Source organism: Vipera berus, assembly GCF_964194415.1.
Source record: "Vipera berus genome assembly, chromosome: 1".
Classification (NCBI taxonomy): Eukaryota; Metazoa; Chordata; class Lepidosauria; order Squamata; family Viperidae; genus Vipera; species Vipera berus.
The window spans coordinates 332,581,960-332,603,617 of NC_138202.1; the positions used below are offsets into that span (position 1 = coordinate 332,581,960).

Below are 21,658 nucleotides of genomic sequence, written 5' to 3' on the forward strand. Positions count from 1 at the left end.
TTAGTTTTTATTCATTTTTACTATGTTTATTAAAAACTGCAATAAAATTATTAACAACAACAAAAGAAATCTGTGAGAGTTGGGGTTTTTTCCTACAAGGTCATTCACATTTGGGGAATATGTTACTTAAAATTGAATTCTGATATTGTGTGTAGTTGCTTCTGTCCCCCCCCCCCTTGAAACAGCATGCTTTTGTTAATTCCTTCGTTTTAAATAAAGAAACATTTTTTTGGGGGGAAGCCCTACATAATTGGGTCAATAGCAATCCTTCCCCACAGCAGTTTTCATGTCCAGGAGATGCTATAACTTACAGGGAAATTGTCTGTTCTCCCCACGCTCTAGATATTGTGACCTGTTATCTATCTCCAGCCCTTCTCTGGTCATAATGATGCAATAGCAAGATTAGATCTGTGAGCAAAAACTCCCCCACCCGGTTGCCAAGCAACTGCTGGCAACAACACTGTAATAGTAGCTTCCATTTCAAGGGAATCCATGATAGATGGCTTCAGTAATGGCCCTTAAGGGTCAAGCAGATTTCTCAGGCATTGCATGTGAGGGAATATATCCATCTTTGTTCATAGATAGTTGCATAGCTATTGCATTCATAGAGGTCTGCAAATTGTAACATTCTGGTTAGGGGGGCACTCAAACAGCAAAGCACTGGACAGGAAGCCAGATCAAGCAATCAGCACACAGGACGTGGACAACCACACAACATGCAGTTTGGATTTTGGAGGTGTTTGTGTCAGTCTGTCTGTGGCCATCTGCAACCTATGCTTATCATCAACCCCTTTGCAGCATAGGTATGCAACTAAACTACGAGCAGTTGCAGGCATCTCCAAATCAGCCTTCTTCAGCTTAGATGCAAGCTGCATTTAATGTTAAGTGGAAAAGAAATTGACTGGCCTGATTTGATCTAAGCGATAGGCAGAATTTTCTGGATCCTCTTTGTGAATTGGAGATCCTGCCACAACTACCCAGAAAGAAAACACTATCCTTCCATGTAATGTTATTCGATGAAGTTATTGAACACTACAGGTAGTCCTTGACTTATAACCATTCAATTAGTGACCATTCAAAGGTACATGGCATTGAAAAAAGTGATTTATGACCTTGAACTAACACTTACTTTCCTTTGCAATCTTTCTCTGTTATGTGATCAGAAGTCGGGTGCTTGGCAACTAGCATGTATTTACAACATGGTTGCAACATCTCAGGGATATGTGATTTCCATTTGCAATTTCCCTGCTGGCTTCTGCCCAGCAAAATCAATGAGGGAAGCTGGATTTGCTTAACAACTGCATGATTTGTTTAACAACCATGATGGGGGAAAAAAGATTGTAGAATTAACAACCACCTTTGTTTAGCAATGGAAATTGTGGTCCCAAGTGTGGTCATAAGTTGAGGACTACTTATATGTATGCTTGAATCCTGCTATAGTGTTAATGTTATTTTGTTTGCAGAGTATGTGTAAGATTTTATCTGAGCAAATAGTTCCTCAGATTTATGTTTAAGAATTGGAAAGGGCCATTTGGGTCATCAAGTCCAATTCCTGCTCAGTGCAGAAATCCTAACTAAAGCATTCCCAGCAGAGAATATTATTTAGCCTCCATCTGAACTCATACAGTGAAGGTGAGTTCACCATTTCATTGGCTAGCTGATTTTACTGCTGAAAAGTTTTTTCCTAGCAGTCTATTAGACCCTGCCTTCAAATAACTAAAATCCATTATTTTGTACCCTACTGTTAGGAACAATATAGAATATTAACCAACTGAGCAATGGCCTTTTAAATACTTGAAGGATATTGTTCTGATCCTCAGTCTTTTCAAGGCTCAATATAGTCAGCTCCTTTAATTTCTCTTTACAGGATTTTTAATTCTTAGCCCCCTCATTATCTCCACTGTCCATCTCTAAACCTGTTCCAGCGGGTTTGAATTAATATTCATGTTTATGGAATAATACAACAAAATTTCAGTTAAACCAGGGGTGTCAAACAGCCAGACCACGGGCTGGACCCATCATCTGGAAGCCACACCCACCCAATTGCCGGCAATGGCAAAACTGTCCAGATACTTTGCGCGATGTCATGTGATGTCATGAGTTTGACATGTTTGAGTTAAACCAAATAAAGCTACTTTAGCCATTCACATTTTTGTATCCCTTTGATGTTTAACAATATACTTGTATTGGTCACAAGTAGAACTTCCTAAGATAAGTAAATTATTAGTAACTACATAAATTATTAATTATTAATTACCACCAAGATCCCTCTCACAATTTAGTAATTATTGGTAAATGAAAGAGGGATATTGGAATGCTAGTGGACAGTCACTCAAATATGAGCCTATAGTGTTCTGCAGCTGCCAAAAAAGCTAATGTAGTCCTAGGCAGATAGAATCAAGATCATGTGAAGTGTTAATAACACTTTATAATACCTTGGTAAGATCACAAAACTGCATCCAGTTTTGGTCACAATATAAAAAATTATGTTGAAATGCTAGAATAAAGTGCAGAAAAGAGCAACAAAGGTGATTAGGGGACTGGAGGTTAAAACATATGAAGAACAGTTGCAGGAATTGGGTACATCTAGTTTAATGAAGGGCTAGGAGTGACATGATAGCAGTGTTCCAATATTTAAGGGGCTGCCACAAAAAAAGTGGGTAAGCCTATTCTCCAAAGCACCAGAAGGCAGAACAAGAAACAATGGATGGAAACTAATCAAGGAGAACCAACCTAGAACTAAGGAGGGATTTCCTGATAGTTAGAACAATTAATCAGTGGAACGAATTGCCTTCAGAAGTCATGGGTGCTCCAATACTGGAAATTTTTAAGAAGAGATTGGACAACCATTTGTTTGAAATGCTAGTTTGCTGCCTGGACTAGGTCCCTTCCGTGATATTATTTTCTTGTGTCTCTGATTGTTGCTATTTTTTATGTCAGATTTATGTCTTTTTAAAAACACAAGTGGCATAAATACAGGTAGTCCTCAACCTACGGCCACAATTGAGCACAAAATTTCTGTTGCTAAGCAAGCCGTTGTGAAGTGAGTTTTGTCCCATTTTATGAGCTTTCTTGACACAGCTAAGTGAATCACTACAATTGTTAAATTAGTATCATGGTTGTTAAGCGAACCTGGCTTTCCCATTGACTTTCCTTGTAGGAGGTCATAAAAGGTGATCATATGACCCTGGGACACTGCAACATCATAAATACATGCTAGTTGCCAAGTGTCCAAATTTTGATCATGTGACCTTGGGATGCTGCAATGGACGTGTGAAAAACAGTCACTTTTTTCAGTGCTGTTTTTTTAATTTTGAACAGTCACCAAATGAATGATTGCATGTCAAGGACTACCTGTACCAGCCATTTTTTTCTACAAAAGAGCAGCATTGTTGCCAAGCAATTGCAATTGATACTGACGTATAATAGATAGACAAAAACAACACAGATTTATGTATTTAGAACTTTATTCAAATAGTACTAACTTTCAGTGGAGTGGCAGAGAAAGAGAGAAAACTTTTTTTTTACTCTTAATCTGGAGACAAATATTCCTTCTTGTTAAAAGAAACTATGTAATTCACAACTGATAAAATGTATGAATGCTAAATCCCATTAAAGTCATTGGACATACAGAGTAATATAAAGGTTTGACTACAATGAATTCCACAAGGGAAACACAATTTATAAAAAAGTAACTAAAACTCACAGACCAAATCTTTGCCCAAATATGGGAATTTTGATTTTAATATCCTGATCTCACCAGAATAGCCTCAGTCGTCTTCCAGCATTTTAGAATAAATCATACTGAACAAAAAATTCTTGCTTATGAATTATTTCTTATTACAGAAAAAAGAGAGTTATGTAGTTAACTCAGCACATTTGTATTTAATAAAGAAAATACTTTCAATATCAAGGTGACCTGTTTGTGGAAATTATTTTTAAGTTCTTAACATTGTAAATTTATTTGATTGGGTTTTGCTTAGCAGACCCATTGGGCCAAAAGTGTAATCTAAGACCAAAAGTCCAAATCCTGTCTTAGAGTTAGAATTACAAGAGAAAATTTAAATGTAGGCAATATTGTATTACAGTGTATGTGCTTGAGACGTGCACAGAAATGTAACAAACATTGAAATATGTACCACCCTATACTGTATCTCCTGAGAATTCAAGGGGTAATAAGGCTTGAAAGTTGACTGGTAGCTTTGGGCCAGTCACTCTCTCTCAGCTTAGCTCACTTCACATAGCTGTTGTTGTGAGAAAAATAGGAGGAGCAAGGAGTATTAGGTAGGTGGTTCTTGAGTGACTTATAAAAATAATAAAAGTGGGATAAAAACACATCTAAAATCTAAAGAACCTATAAAAGACAAGCATGCATCATGCAGTCCCCTTCATATGGAGATATAGACCATCAGTAGGCCACTGAGTAGACTAGAATGTCCATATATTCCATTTTGTCCAAAGCATGCCTTTGGAAAGCCCACAACACTGGTACAAAAACAATCCCCTATTATCACAGAGTGACCCTGAACCTAGCTATTTGGAAAAGCACCAACTCTTTGTGCTAAGGAAAGCTGCCAAACTCAAGATTGTTCTGGAAAGTCTTTGAGGACTGATCCTCAGGAATGCCCTTCCTGCAATGGTGAACATTATTGCCAGTACTATTTTCCTTGGTGTCAGTGGTGATCGTTATTAGGTGTACTTATTTCCTTTCAATTATTTCTAGTTTTGTATCATGTGTAAGCATCTCAGAGTGTTTTGAAATTGAGGGGCATATAATTCACAATATATATATAAATAAAATATGCTTATACACTGCTGGTCTAAGGTTCTTCGATTGGAAATTGATTCATGGTTGCTAAAAAATGACCACTAACTTGAGGGACCTCACAAGTATTTAAGAAAAATCTCAAAGCCTTAGGAATGTTAAGAACAAAAGAGTACCTAAAGAGGAAATATCTGGATTTACGTATAATTCCCCTGTACTCTAAGAGGAGGATACATTCTTACCTAATTCAAGGCCGTTTCCTATGGACTGATCTTACTTTGACATACAGTACAAAATAAAAAATACCCAAAGTCAAGCAAACAGTATCCGTCTATAAATTAGCCTGGGCTATGGAATGTTGAAGGTATCAATATAAGACAAAGGCAGAGAAGGGGGAAAAAATCACTTCCATAGGCAACTGAACACATTTATAGTAGGTTGGGGAAAGAATTAAAGTGTATTTTTAAATCTTATATTTTCAGTGATACCAAAATACCTAAAAACACAGAAGCATATCCCAAAGTACCATAATTTATAAATAGGAAGCAAATGAGAGATTCACAGATTTAATCTGATTTTTTAAATGTAATCTGGTTTGAATTTCCATAACATTATTCAGGTCATAGATCCAAAATGATCAAAGCACAATTTTCCAGCTGCCCCAGCTTGCAGCTCTTATTACTGGATGAAATCCCTGTTTTTTCTTGTCATTTACTTCTTAGTGCTGCAGACATTTGCAACAATGCAGAAGTGTATTTGCTTAGAAACTATAGCATCCCAATACCAATTTCACTCTATGAAATTACAGGAGGGCTCTAGTGGACAAAGAGAGCTTACAATAATAATAATGTAAGGTAAAAAAGGTAAAGGTTCCCCCGCACATGCGTGCCAGTCGTTTCTGACTCTAGGGGCCGGTGCTCATCTCCGTTTCAAAGCCGAAGAGCCAGCGCTTGTCCGAGGACATCTCCGTGGTCATGTGGCCGGCATGACTAGACGCCAAAGGCACACGGAACACTGTTACCTTCCCATCTATTTTTCTACTTGCAGTTTTACGTGCTTTCAAACTGCTAGGTTGGCAGAAGCTGGGACGAGTAACAGGCGCTCACTCTGTTACGCGGCACTCAGGATGTGACCCACCAAACTGCCGACCTTCTGATCAACAAGCTCCGCATCCTAACCCACTGAGCCACCGCGTCCCTAATAATGTAAGACATAATACTTAATCCTTCCAGTTTTTTATGAATGTGGGAGCAGGAAGTTCAGGAGAATTTGCACTTAAGAGATAGAACAAACTATCAGAAAATCACAGTTCCAACTAAGAGCTGAGAATACGTTTCTCTTCTATGAAGTCTCTCCTTACTGCTCCTCTCCTTCTCATGTCATCTACATTTTATAGCCCAGGAAATTCAAGGTAGGACATAATTTAGTTTTAGTTGTAGTTTTTAAGGCTGTACACACTTCAAAATGAATAGGAAGAGATGCTTTGATCCTTAAACAAGCTCAGCACCTCTCTGCTGACTCATTACACTAGCCCAATTTTTTCAGTCTTCTACAGAAGCAGTTTTGGTCAAGCTTGGATAGAATTCTAAAAAAACTGGCTGCTTTAATAAATAGCAAAAAGATGATATGTTCATGTGAGTTCTAAAGTACTTCTTCCAAATCCTTACTGAAGCATCCATAGCACTAAAAAAAACAAAACAAAACAAGAGTATATTCCAAATAAACATTTAGGATTAGGACAGTAATTGCAGCTAATGAACAAGTATTTCCTGAGGGTCCCTATAGACATCTTTCAGAAGTACATACAAAGTTTTTCCCAGTATATGCATGTATGTATATATATGTATGTGTGTATATCTTTAGCAAATATACTGTATATGCTTGTATATTTCTTCAACAAAAAGAAAAGTGAACTGAGAAGTCAATAATCATGTTCCAATAGCAGGCTCTTCAATTCTTAGTAGATGAAGCGCTCTGAGACATCTGGTGGCTGCATCATATAAAGACTTAGCTGACTTGAGCAACTCTGGAAATGGAACGGACAGAGCTAAGGAAGTTGAACATAGTGGTCACCAGGTCTGGAAGATCATAATCATGTTTCCATCCCCAGTCTTGGCGAGCATTGTTGTCATCAAAAACCATTGGCCAACTGTCAGCTTCAACAAAAATAAAGAAAAACATATATATTAAATCAAAAGCAAGGGATTTTGAAAGTCCAACCCAAGAATTTCCCACTTTTTCTCATTTAGGGAGTTTAGAGAACAGCAATTTTCAAACAAAGAAAACAGTTGAAAGAGAGGGGATGCTAAAACTCTTTTCTAAAACATAGTGCAGAAAAAGCAGCTTCTTATGCTTAGCAGATTTCTTTCTCACTGGAGATAAAATATATTCTTTAAGGTATCTGTATACATATTTAAGAGCTTTTAAAAACCAGTCATTACAATCCCATTTGAAAGTCATCCCCTTATCAGGTAGAAAATCCAGCTAAGGTTTCAATGCACACTTTGGTACAGATATTGAGCTTATATCTTATATGGATTCCTGGGACTCATTTTTAAAAAATAAATGTAAGTCATTTGGTGTTATTAAGCAGCTTAAAGTATTTGCTAGACCTAAGCAATGGAATTCCATTCTTATAGACTTTGTCAAAAAAAAACTGTCAACAAGTTTGAAAGAACAAAATTGACCTAGCCCATTGTCATTCATTGCTTCATACAGCATTGTAAAAGGCCAAAGCCAGGTACTAACCAATGGCTTGTCTAACAGGATCTACATTGTAGGCAACTTCAAGTTCTGGAATATGCTTCAGGACCTCTTGAACCAGCTCCTCGGGTGAAAAACTCATGGCATTGATGTTGTAAGTCCTCATGCTCAGCTGCTCAGCAGGTGCTTCCATGATCTCCAGAGAAGCTCTAAGACAATCATCGATATACATCATTGGCAAGCGGGTGTCTGGTTTAAGATTACATTGGAACTTTCCAGTCTTGAGCGCATCGTGGAAAATTTGGACTGCATAATCTGGTAGAAAAAGAAAATATGGTAGCGTGCCTGTTTCAGATGATATAACGCTAGTTGAAACTCCATTTACATATAAAAAAGCAGACTATCAATATATGCCAACAAAAGGTAAAATGAAAGGATACTTAGAAGAGTAAATTAATATGAAAAGCACAGAAAGTTTAACAGGAACTGTATTAATTAAAATAGAGGTAAATGTTTCATGTACCTTTTAGAGTCCAGAGCCAAACTACATTTATTTATTTACATTATTCATGTAGACTTAAAAGAAAAATGCATAAATGTAGGTTAAGGAAAAGCTGTCATTTAGATCCTGATCTAGAATAGATTCCTTACCAAAATCTGAGAAACACGGTAGTTTCTACCAGCAAGTTTTCATTTCCAGGAGTTCAGAAATGAAGAATAAAAGGTAGCCAATCAGAGGGGGAAAAAGGGCAGGGCAAGCTAAAAAATAATCAGGGAAGCACCCAGTAACCTTTCCTCAGTCTGTTGTTTTTTTGCTTCCATCCCCTCTAGTTTCTCTGACTACCTGTCAGGACCTACAGGGCTCTTAGCAAGAGAATGGCTTTTGCATGTAAAATGTACAGTCGTAAGCATAAGCAGAACTACTTACTTTTCTTGTGGTTCTGCCTTTATATTTCATTGGCTAAATTACTCCCTGGTCAATATAAAAATAAAAAATTAGACTGCATCAGCTTCCTTACCAGTTGTTCCTCCACCAGGCTGGGAATCTGCTGAGATAATGCCAGGATATCTTAAACACCGGAAATCTAGCCCATACCTATAATGATAGTACTAACACACATACAAAATTAAAAGGGGAAAAGAAAAAGAAATGAGATGCGCCATTAATTGTGATCAGTGCCAAGACAGAACTAGTTACTTGTTGCAAATCAAAACTTTATGTACTATAGTGGTGAGGATGTTTGTTGATATAAAATAGTATGTTTCTAGAGACAACATTCACTGTAAATAATAATCATATAGTGAACAGTTCAGCTCACATTAAAGTCTACTTGATGTGAATCTTTAGTACCCAAAAGCACCAGAAAAACCTGTTCCCCACTGAAGTTAATTTCCCTGGAGCCATTTGTGGCCATATAAATTGCACATTTTGCTGCTTACTTCTTCAGAAAACCTGTATTAGTTTCCATGGGATCCAAGACCTTAATAAAAAAAGGTCTTGATTTTCATTGATGGGAGCATACATGTAGCAGTTAAAATTGCATCTAGAAAGAGGCAGAGACAAATTAAATGAAACCAGATGCATGACAGTAGTGAGGAGGACAGTTTCTGTTAATGGGACAGCGGAAGAGAATTGGCCTTGGGGATCAGTAATACCGCACAGGCAGCAATATGATGCCTTCTTGACTGCATTCTGATCTCCAAATTCAAAGAAAAAGTCTAGTGGAAACTGAAATGGCTTGCTGGAGAAAGATCTTTGGTCTCAAGAAGCCATAGATTCATAGTGATAGGCGAGAAAGACTGCTTTAGTAACAACAGAACGTTTCTGTTTCTACTATCTGGGTCATTCTTAAAAAAAGCTAATTGAAATATAGTAGAATTTGTGGCATATGGGTTTTTATTTAAGAAAATGAACTGGTTAAATGTCCCAGAGATTTTCTTGGCAATATTTGTGGCTAGCCTGGTTTCTTCTTCCTAGGGACTAGAGAGGGACTGGCCCAGGTTCACCCAACAGGCTTTGTGCCTAAGACAGGACTAGATCTTATCGTCTCCTAGTTTCTAGCTTGATGCCTTTAACCATGACACCAAACCGGCCTCAAAATGATCATAGTAAAATAATATTATAGAAAAAATATATTAATACAAAATACAGAATATGTTCCTTCCATTTCTAAAATACATATCTTGTTACAGTAATGCTGATGCATATTTTACTTGTCTTCATGTGTGCTGAATGTTTAATTCAGTTATTTAAGATGGCAACAAAAATTCAAGTATCTAAAATGGATTTAGCTACCAATCTGTCTTCTGTCTAATGTAACAGAAGACTCATAGCCTGAAACTTCAGTAGGGTATCACCGACATATATTTGCCAAACATTTATGGATTATGTCCAGATGTACGAAACCCAGCATTTCTCATTTTTGACACTATCTTATATAGTACGCTGGCTGTTAGCCACTTGAATCTGGACACAATCCAATGATCAACAATCTTGGAAAAACAAATTGTTCTTCAGTATTTATCAGTTTTGCTCAACGGACTATAGTTTTGACACTGTTGTTAATACAAGCATACTACTTATAAAGCCTACTAATTTTCAAGTGTGTGTTGCTATTTGACTTCTCTTGTAACTGAAACATATCTGCAAAGGCTACAGTTAAGAGAATGTCAGTGCAAAAGCAAAATAACAAGCCATAATAAATATTCAATATTTATTTAAGTTATAGTATTAGGCTAATATTTCAATTGTATAAGAAAAGTTAAAAACCAGTTATAAGATTAAAAATGAAAAAAAGATGAAAGAAAAATTCAGCTACAGGCTTTTATAGCATTTTCTATTATATACTTGAATGTGAAAGAACAAGGCATTCTTACATCAAACTGCTTATCCTTACCTCTCCCATAAGTTCAGCATGAACCTTGGAAACTCCATAGATTGTCCTTGGCCTCTGGATGCAGAGATCAGGGGTTGGATTCCTAGGAGAAGTTGGTCCAAAGGCACCAATTGTGCTAGGAACAAAGAGACGCAAACCATGCTCGGCAGCTATATCAAGAATGTTGTGCAGCCCTGTGAATAGCAAACAGAGTTTTTAAGCCCAAATCAAAAAAGAAAAAAAAAGAAAGAAAGCCAAGCCTTCTAGTGTGGTACAAATAACACTAAATACATTAAGACATACCAGTAATATTCACAGATCTTGCCAAAGGGACATTAGCTTCTCCAACTGCACTGAGCAAAGCACTGTAATGAAATAGCCAAGTAATCCTGTTGTTCACCACTATCTCACGAAGATTCTTGTAATCCAAAATATCAGAGTAGATAAAAGGACCTAAGTATAAAGAGAAGGTTTAAAATAATCCATGCTGTGCTGAAGATGTCAGCAGGTTGTAAATATAGTCAATGACATTTTCGGTTAAAGAAGGAATTTGAAGAAATTTCAAGAATTTCTAATTCCATGTTCTTTATAAATACTGTATTTGAAATACATTAGCATGTACAAATATGTACTGTAGGATATGCAAGTGCATGATGTGTGTGTCCACATACTATGGGCTATCCATAGAAAGTCACTACAAAATGAACGTATTTTAGTTGCAGCAGAGCTGTGATATATTTGGAATGAATTTCATTTTATCTAGGACATATACAAGTATGAAAACCTATGAATTTCTATTTTACCCAAGATCATAACAAGACACTTAGTATATACAGTCAGAACAAGACCCTCTGGAAAAGCTATACATCAAGACAGTAAGAGAGTGAGTTTAGAAAGACAGATTTTAGTTAATATAAAATTATGCTTGTTTCAAAGAACAGCTGTTAGTTTAACTTCTTTGCTTCTTGGAGAATTTTACTGTGATAGACCACTTATACTGTCTTTAAACAAAATTTCAGACATATATTTTAAAAACTGGCACAGCACATCATTTTGTAGAGCATATAGCACTTGGGGCAGAGAGCTCATTTCAGTCAGTATAGCAAAGGAGGCATGACCTGGGCAGAAACCATGTTGGTTGGACAAAATTGAAGTTGACACTGCAATTAAAACACTGCTTTAAATATGTATTTCCTGCATGGAATGCCACAACATTTTATTTTACATATCCTTTGTCATATTTAAAACTCAGGCAATGAGTTAGCAACCATCAAATTAGCTTAGGTCAAATTAAATATATTTTCTCTGACATACACACCAATCTCCCATCAATTTCTACAAGGTTTCTGAAGAACTGGAAGAACCCAGTGACAAAAACAATGTTACAATGATTCAATTGTGTCTCTTCATGCTCTAATGCCTCCAAGTTATAAGCGTACGCTATCATATTGATTTTCTTCTGCACAAAGCAAATTAAACAATGCATATAACGTTATATTTGCTGTTCTCATTTCTTATGGCTGGATTATCACAAACATCTTTCATTGTGGGCACCACTCACTGCCTGAAAGAGGAGGAGGAACTGTGGAGGAACTTACAAGCTTGAATCATATACTTCAAGGATGATTGTAAGGATTAATATTCAAAAACCCAAGGTTTAACTAAAAGAAAATGTTCTAGTAGGGGGGAAAAACTACAACTCCTAGAATATAATCACTAAATATTTCTCTCAGTTTCATATAGTACTTACCACTATAGAAGACACTATCAGGGGGCTTTCTAATATCTGACAAAATCACGTTGTTCTTTCCAAAGCGTTTTCTGGAGAAGACACCATAATTAATGTTTCATTTTCATTTTGAACACAGCTTTTAGAGGAAAACTTATTCTGATATATGAGATGCACTTTTTAATCCATATTTCCTGCACTCTTTAATGCTGATGTTTCCAACCACCACCCTATCACTCTCCAAAATAAGCTTAACTAACTAGGCACATTTTCACTTACCATTTTTTATGCTAAACCTATTGTATTATTTTCTCCTTCCACCCCATCTCTTCCCCCCAAAGTAGGGTCAAGATAATATATTTAAAAAGCAGTGGTTTATCTGTAGCTGCATATCACAGATGCAAGAAAACATTAAAATATAGGAAGATTTATAACCTTAAAAAAAGATAAAAAGAGTCCTCATTGTTAACAGAAGCAATGAAGATTATAGTTTACCTTAACAGTTTAGCAAGTCCTACTCCAAGTTGGCCTAGTCCCCCTAAAAAGCAAGAGTATAATGCATGTAAATTATATTTGGAAATCTTTTTCTTTTTTAGAAAAAAACTTTCATACATAAGGACTATCCAAGAGCAGGAGATGTTGATGTTCCTAGAAAAGTTCACAGAAAAGTTTAATTGACTATGGCACTTTTACAGATGTAAATTACTGAAAATGGCTGAACTGAATTACTTTTTTATGTATAAGATGCCTACCAAGGTCATCTGTCTATACAATGATGCAACAGTTAGTTCTATAGACATAAAGAACTCATCATATATTAGCTTGGGCTGATGGAAACTGATGTCCAAAATATTTGAACAGCATCAGAATTGGGAAAGAAGATACAAGGATTCCAGTAAATGGAACAAACCCAGAATACAATGTCAAGCGTACAGAAATAGTTATGGAAAGGTAGCTTGAAGGAGATTATTTTGAACATGTGTGAAAGCCTTGCTGGGAGGGCAGCTATAAATTGTGAATAAGAGCAGTAACCACTGTATATATATAAAAAAGCACCCTTATCTTCTACTTCTCTGGCTCTTGGGAAAAATAATATGCCAGGCACATAGGAACTAGATTATTTTTCTCCAAAGCCCTGTTGTTATCTGAAATTGCTTTGGGAACAAATCTATTGTTCTTTAATGATGGAATTGCTATAGCCTGGATTAAGAAGAGTTGAACCATTTCATAACAAAATTTGGGCTCCAACCTATTTAAGTACCACACAAAACTTCTGTTTAAATAGAAATCAAATGAATATCAATTCACACGATGAGATAAAATTAGCAAAAAAGTAAGTCAAAATATCTCGTATTAAACTATTTCAAAGAAGCATCTAAAATTTGACTGACCTGTAATTAACACCCGTGGATGATCAGTTTCTGAAAAACATACTGAATGAAAGCTGGCATCTGATGGCACTTGCCGGGGTGAAATGCTAAGACATCTAGCTGGCACAAGAGCAACCTGACAACCACAGCCAGGTTTGTTCAACAGATGTTTAACAGCACAAGTCAAATTCCTGATGGCGGGCATTTTTCAACTGTGCTGGAAAAGAAAAGGAGAAAGTCATTGAGTAGTTGTTTATCACTGCAAAGTGGCCAGTTTGATTTCTGAAGTTCTGGCAAGTTACCAATAAAAGGGATAGAAACAACAGCTCTGTCAGCTGCAACACATAATATGCTCTTCACCCATCGGCTTTTATACTACCAAATGCCCTGTACCACCTGATTGTTAAATATATAATAAAATAAATGGGATGTTGGCATACTTCAAATATAAACTGGCATCTAAAAACCTATTTATTATCTGCAATATCGTTAGGATTCACCAGGTTCTCAACAGGATAATAATTGAGGATATTTAGAAGCTAGTTCTCCTAATAAATGGGATGTATGTATGTATGTATGTATGTATGTATGTATGTATGTATACATGTATATATATAAATGTAAAACCAACCGATTAAATTCATATATTCTCCAGTTCTGTATTTCCCCTCCTTGAAATGGGAGAGATGCTATAAAAATGCAAAATCTTTTAAAAACCACAAACAAAAATTATATCCTGCTATTCAGCTCGCAGCCAGATTACAGCTTTAGCAGTTTAGTTTTGGTTTCACTATGAGTAAAGTCTAAAAACAGAATATTTTTATTCACTGTTTTAGTGACTAACTATGCCACATCATAACTCTTTAGAATCAATCAATTAACAATGTCCTAGCCATTTGTTGTGCTGTCAAGCTAACATAAATGTTAAGAAGTTAATTTATAAACTCATTATTGATGAAATTATAGAATTTTTCTTCATTCTTTCCAAATGAACCCAAAAACACTCAATACATTATTTTACACTTCAAATATTAGAAAGGCTAATAATCATAATCACAATAATTCAGTTTAGAGACTCTACAGCAGTTCACAGGATGACTTAACAGTTGACAGGGGGGAAAAACTTAAATTAAAAAACGCACAACCAACCACCTTTTAACATTAAATTATAATTTTGGTCAGAATTCATCAAGTTTAGAATATCCCCCTAAATGAACAAAACACTTACTAACTTTAATATTAATACAGTGTCTTACAAATCAGTAAAAGAACCAAGCCTAAATTGTTTCAGGAAAATGATCAAAATTCTACTAGATACATTTTCTTTCAGCCTCACTTTATATTATTAGAAATTGGAAAAAAACTGCTTTCAATTCAGTGCAAAAAAAAGAAGAAGCTGCAAACGTTTCCACTCCCTATGTAAAACAGATGATGCCAGATAATCAGCTTACCGTCTTTTCTGCAAGTGGTTTTGAAAAGCAAAAGAGGTATATTTATAGGGCACAGCCTCTCTGCTAAGCCAATCAGATTTCCTGAAGTACTGGGAGTTGTTCTCTACATAGAAAAGGGTGTGTTCTGTGCATGTCATATCAGCAAAAAGTGAAGCCACATCATGCTTCTCTTTTTCAATTTCAAAGGACATGACCTCAGACAAGGCAGGAAAATTTAAAGAAAACACATCACAGGGTTGCTGGGGATGTTTTTTTGGAAAAGAAATACTGATGTGTTTTGCTTTTCTCTAATCAGGAAAGTTAAATTAACTCTGCACGATTATTATGAAAACTGCAATTACAGTACAATATTAGGATAATATGATTTCAAAGTGCAGTTTAAAATTTATCACCAAAAATTCATTTTGTATCGAAAAATATTTCAAAATTTCATTCCTTATGAAACTTGGTCAAATTTGCATACAAAAATGAGCATCACTAGTGATGTGAATTAGAAAGTTTCATAGAGAAAATATTGGAAAAATTTTCCTTTTAGAAAATAGTTTTCTGTATCACTAGTTATAATCAAGACATATGTTCAAGCCATTTGGGCTATTAGTGCAAATATCTTTTAAATTCAGAAGCATAATAAGCACTCAAATGCTGCTGCTTTGTAATTATTTGGATAAAGCATCACCATGTGAAGAAACTAATGATGTTATTGTAGCTGATATCAGTGGAAGAGGCCCTTTTATTTAAAGTACTATTAGTACAACCCTCAAAGAACACCAAATACCAGATTTGTAGTCAACAGACTTATGTAAGCCTGTGTTATTGACAGCTAATAAAATATCATACCATGTGACAGATTACTAGCATGCCGAAATAACCAGAAACACCTGTTCTGTAGGAGAACAAAAACATGTCTATATAAATTACGGTAGACACTAGTACTTTTTCAGTATCAATAGAACTATTTGTGGAAAGATACTATTAAAAAGAGATGATAAAAATCTTTATAGCTGTGAGGTTTTAGAATACAAAGTATGAGTCTGTTCAAACACATTAAATGATATTTTTAGAAATCAAGATTAAAATGAACAAATTCTTTAAACATGACAGAACTGTTAGCATTGTAAGCAGTTACTCAAAAGCAGACTTAGCTTTTTCTCACATTCTACAGAAAAATACTTAATAATGTCGCTGGATCATCATCTAGTTTCTCATAAAAGCTGCCTCCTCCTTGGACAGAGGTTATAAAGGTTTTGTTTGCTATAAGGGCAGGCCTTTTTTTAGCAAAAAGCTAATAAAGAGCCCAATTAGGAATATACTGGATTCTTTCAAAATCAAAATGGCAATAACCAATTGTAATTATTACATGTATTACTATAGTTCCAAAACTTTATTACTGTAAGTAATCTGTGAACATAGTGAATTCAATGAAAATTTTCATTTCCTAGTCAATAAAATGATAAAAAGTCAGATGGTAACATTTCTACTAATAAGAGTTGTTCATACAAAAATTCTAAAATCCATTTTTGGGGCAATACACAGGTCACAAAATAATAATCTGTATAGTGTATTACAAGGATTTCAACATTTTTTAAATAACAAGGCTACTTTGCATTCCTTCTCATGGGACCGTTGAGGCAATGGCAAAAGCAGCACATAATACAGTATGTGGCAGAATTATTACTATAAGTATAGTCATAATTAATGGGATTCTGGATTTCTTTTCCTCTTTCAGTTCTGCCTTGATAGCCAGATAGGAAAGGCAAAGCAAAGACACACCCTTACTGTAGTGGTTGCTCATTATAAGCTCTTCTTGTGATAGCTGATTGTGCAATTGTTACTCTTCCTGTTTTGAAGCTTACAGTAAGCTTTAATTTTTATGCAATTAAATAATACCATACAAACATTGTTATGTTCTGGCTGTTAAGCAAGAAGACAGACAATGGTCAAAATGAAAGAGAAACTGCTGTGATAAGGATTTCATTTCTCTCTCATTTGGGCAATCATATGAGCTCCCAGCTGAGTACAGCACCTGATGCTTCTTTTGCATAAGTGAAGGTCTCTGTGGGCAGGAGAATGATACTGGTTGGACCATGATATTCAAAGAGGGTTTTTAAAGGGGGGGCATTTGGGGAGCTTATAGGGTGTGTGTATATATGCTTTAAAAAAACAATGTAAGGCCTGTTTAAAGTTTATATTATAGCTCATGTCCCTCTTCAAAAGGATAGGAAATTACCTCATATTGTGAGGGTTTGTTTTTTTTTACCTAAAAGATACTTAAAAGACACTATTCGAACTGTGTTGGATATTTTGTAATATTTAGAGCAACATAATGAAAAACAAGCTGCCTTGATTTTCTTATATGCAGGCCTTTGACATTTTGAACTGGGCTTACTTGCTCAAAGTTTTGGGAGATACAAACTTTGCAGAAAACTTTATAAAATAGGTAAGATTGATTAATACTTCACAGAAAGCACAAATAATTGTTAATGGAAATCTAATAAAGCCTTATTAAGATACAGAAAGGAACTGATGGCGGGTGTTGTTTTTTAATGATCCTTTAGTGCAATGAGTGAACCTACTCATAATACATGCACGAGGCTTCTATGTCTTATTCAACAAACCATGATTTTTTTAAAAAAAAATCTCAGTGCAACATGTGAACCCAGAAAGCAAAATCTTGCAGCTAGACAAGACTTAGGCATAATTTGTAGGCCATACAGAGGAGAAAGTAGTTCTTGAAAGTTTTGCAAATGGATAGAGAATATGTTTCTTTTATACTGATCAATAAATAAATATATATTTCTATTCCAAAAAGAATTTCCAATTTTTATCAGAAAAAAGAAAGATCAGCTAATATATATATAGCAATGGATAGAAACTGACTAAAGAGAGAAGCAACCTAGAACTAAGGAGAAATTTCCTGACAGTTAGAACAATTAATCAGTGGAACAACCTGCCTCCAGAAGCTGTGAATTCTCCAAAACGGGAAGCTTTTAAGAAGAGATTGGACACCCATTTGTCTGAAATGGTATAGGATTGGACTAGATGACCCCCAAGGTCCCTTCCAACATCATCACCATCATTATTACATATCAAACTTCCCGAGAAAAAAAAATCACTCCAACACTCAGCATATCATTTTCTGGAGAAATAGTATCAATGGTTTTTTCATATTTAAATAAAAGAATCTCATTCCTTGAAGTGGTACTTTCCAGCAAAATTATTAGTCATTAAGAATTCATTTAATTAATATTTACTACTATACTTTTTTAGATTTTATAACACTTTTCTGCTATAAAGTACAGTAATAGGATGGGAAGCACATGGTCTAGAAACTGTTGGACTGCTTCTTACAACTGGTCATGCTGGTCAGAAGACTAACTCTGCTCTCTTAGAATTGAAGAATCCTGGTCCTTACAGGGATTCCAAGTTGGATCGAAGGATAACCTATAAAGGGACACTCACATATCCTAATAAAATGAATGGAAAATTATTTATTAAATGTACAGCTTATTTTTTATAAAAAATGGTGTTCCAACCATTTTTCTACTAATTATTGATTGCTTAACATGCAAAATTTCATCATTTGACCCTTGAGTTAATTTATTTTTAGGGAATATAGACAAGTTTACAAGAAGTGTTGTAATCATAAGGTGGTTCAGGAAGTGATGGTGGTGAACTTCAATGCAATAATTAGAAAGAAGCAGGAAAGTTTCCCAGACCAGATTTGCAGAGGAACAGTCTTAGAGAAGGATGCGAAAGAGCTTAATTTTATGGTTTAACCAAACCAAAGTAATCTTGAAGAAAATAAGATGATGATTCAGGAATGCACTGATAAGAATCAGCATTTTTTCAGACAAAGAAAACAAAAGGCGATGTCACAACACAGAGGCGGAAGAAATCAAGGGAAGGAAAATGTATAGTCAATGAGTTTAGGATGAAGAGATGGTAAGCTGGTAAAGAAAAGTGAGTAACAAATAAAAACATTACAGTTTGGTTAAGAATATTAAATGGAGAACTGTGACAAAACAGGTGCATGAGAAGACATCAAGTCAGACTGGAAAGGATTTTTTCCAAAGCTTCACAGAGCTTCTGTCATTCAGCTTACATAAACCTGACAGTTGGCACAAGGCTTTTTATATTGCTACATCCATTAAGGATGTACGTATTTTCAGAGAGATATTCTTTTACACACAGCATGCAAAAAGGAAAGGATTTAAATTATATGACAAAGCAAATATAGGAGACGAGCATGGAGCAAGCAGCATTATTAGGGAAGGCAATGAAAGAGAACATACATTTTAAATAGTTATAGACGTTTAAAGGAATTTTTAATACTTCTGAGAAAGCTCATTATAATACCTCTTGCTTTCTTCAAACCTCACCCTATCTGTAAAGAAAGAGAAGGGACCGTGCTCTGCATACTGAACATCCTAGACTCAATATTTTAACACTGTTAGGAATGAATTTCACAAGAAATGAACCAAATGTAAGATGGGTCAAAGTAAAAATGAAGTCTAAAACTTCAAAAATAGAAGTAAAAGTACATTATTAAAAAATAATGTAACAGTCAAGTAAAGGAAAATATTTTTAAGAAGATAACAGTAAGTTATGACATCTTGGATTGGGATATAAATCTGGAATTTTGTGAATGAATGTAATTATGGGCGAACTGCCAGCCACATATAGAAAAGCAACCCCCCCCCAAAAAATCCCCTCCCTCTCTTTGTTTCATTCATTCTGAACAGAAATAAAAATGCTGTAGGGTGGAACCTCACTCTTAAGTTACTTGCAAGGATGTACAGGTTATCCTCAACTTACAACCGCCCTGAGTCCTCAGGGAAAGGGCGGTATATAAATGCAATAAATAATAATAAATAATAATAACAGTTCATTTAGTGACCATTCAAAGTTACAATAATACTGAAAAAGTGGCTTATGACCAGTTTTCAAACTTATGACCATTGCAGCATCCCCACAATCACATGGTCAAAATTCAGACATCGGCAACTGATTCATATTTATGACGGTTGCAGGGTCCCAAAATCATGTGATCACCTTTTGCAACCTTCTGAGAAGCAAAGCCAATCAAAAACTCAGATTCATTTAACAACCATATAACTAACAACTGCAGTGATTCACTTAACAACAGTGGCAAGAAAGGTCATTAAATGGGGCAAAACTCACTTAACAAATGTCTTGCTTAACAACATAAATTTTGGGCTCAATTGTGGTCATATGTCGAGGACTACCTGTATCTTAAAAAACGCTGAAGATCTACAGTGTGTGAAATAATACTCTGAAAGGATTGGAAATAAGAAATCCCTAAACCAATTTGGCCAACCTTGGGCCCCTCAGATGTGCTCCAAATGCCCCTAACTCTGCCCGCTGCTGGCTAAGATGACTACAAGGACTTTATGGCCATTTCATTGAGGAAAAGGTACTCCCCCCATGATCAACCCCTTTAATAATATGACTATGATCAATTTTTGCAGCAATTTTAATTGTTTAGCCACCTCGGGATATTTATTAAAATATTGATGAAAAACTGGTGAACAGCAAAATCGACAGCAGAGCTTTAAAAAAGTTAAAAGTCAGCCAGGCAGCCAAAGACGTTTCCGAATATATTCCAACTAATCTTCTCCCATAACCGACTTTCCACATATGCCACACTACTGAAGTAACTGGTGTTAACAGCTTCAAACATCACCATCTTCCGATTGAGAAAATGAACAAATATGCATGCGTACATCCTAAATAACGGCTCACTAAACGATAGGAAACGAACTTAAGATAGAGAAAAGCAGAATAGCCCTCGCTTGCTCACCTTCAAGTCTTTCTTCTCAGACGACACACGTGAACATCAGACGCTCGCCGCAGAATCACACGCGAGGCTCGCCTTCCTCGTCTTATATTTCGGCACCGGCTGCTGCCTGCAAGTCCCTCCCACCTTCGCTTCAACTCTGCCCTCTGATTGGGTACTGGCGAGCAGCTCTGGCAGTTTTCCTCAATGCACCGGCTTCTGAGCGGAAGAAACCGCACCTCTCGCCATTGACATTGCTGGCAATGGGCCACTGGCACCTACTGCGGTTACCTTGGGAACATTTGGGTTGGATTTGAGCGGCTCGCTCCGAAAAAAGAACAGGCAGGGGAACGGCAGTGACGTGTAGAAAACGAAATCCATGACCCGGTGTGACGTCGCTTTTATTTATAGGTAAATGTGGCTTTGTCTTTTTTCCGTTAATTATTAAAGGAACAGTGCAGGTTGAATGATGCCGGAGTTTTCACAGAGGGGTAACAACATAAAATAAAAATGTTCGGTTTGGTTGGTGGATTTGCTCAGCAGCTCTAAAGCAGGTGAGATTTAGATGGCAACCTCTCTAAATAATAGTCATCACAGCTTTTGAGAAGGTACAACAAGCCCATTCTTTAGTTACATTATTAATTGGCTATAATATGGTGCCTTTCAGATTTGAATTGTTAATAGATTGTGCAAGAAGCAAGGATTACAATTTGTACTGACTCTAAAAGACTTGTTTATGTTTTTCTCAAAAGATAGCACATAAGTTCAATTAAATACATCTTAAAGGCATAGATGCAATTTCAGTACATGTAACACAATGACTAAAATTTCTGTTAAGTCTAGGGGCAAGATTAACTGAAATGCATTTCACATGGAGATTCATATATATTTAAGAAGGATTCCAAGGTTAATTCCTATTAAATACTGTACACATAAATAGGTTCATGAGATATAAACCTAAGGCAGA

General features: G+C 35.8%; 1 protein-coding gene across 2 annotated transcripts; it reads right to left on the reverse strand.

Moving 5' to 3' along the window:
* Nucleotides 1-3,458: 3,458 nt before the first annotated feature.
* LOC308659638 (L-threonine 3-dehydrogenase, mitochondrial-like) lies at nt 3,459-20,803 on the reverse strand. 2 transcript variants are annotated; one of them, XM_081313444.1, is made up of 9 exons: nt 20,716-20,803; nt 13,465-13,660; nt 12,569-12,611; nt 12,095-12,165; nt 10,648-10,797; nt 10,366-10,538; nt 8,488-8,578; nt 7,514-7,783; nt 3,459-6,921 (listed from the first exon to the last, which is right to left on the reverse strand). In XM_081313444.1, exons 2-9 carry the CDS (start codon nt 13,646-13,648, stop codon nt 6,773-6,775), a joined length of 1,131 nt encoding a protein of 376 aa, XP_081169570.1. In that variant the 5' UTR covers nt 13,649-13,660; nt 20,716-20,803; the 3' UTR covers nt 3,459-6,772. The 2 variants fall into 2 exon arrangements, with proteins under 2 accessions (XP_081169570.1, XP_081169571.1); XM_081313445.1 differs by having other exon boundaries at nt 13,465-13,655; nt 20,716-20,757.
* Nucleotides 20,804-21,658: the final 855 nt, after the last annotated feature.

Coding starts and splice junctions, on each gene's coding strand:
- LOC308659638 (XM_081313444.1), bottom strand. CDS start 13,648: ATGCCCGCCATCAGGAATTTGACTTGTGCTGTTAAACATCTGTTGAAC. Junction 12,612..13,464: donor TCCACGGGTGTTAATTACAG/GTCAGTCAAATT, acceptor CTTGCTTTTTAG/GGGGACTAGGCCAACTTGGA. Junction 10,798..12,094: donor TGATAGTGTCTTCTATAGTG/GTAAGTACTATA, acceptor CTTTATACTTAG/GTCCTTTTATCTACTCTGAT.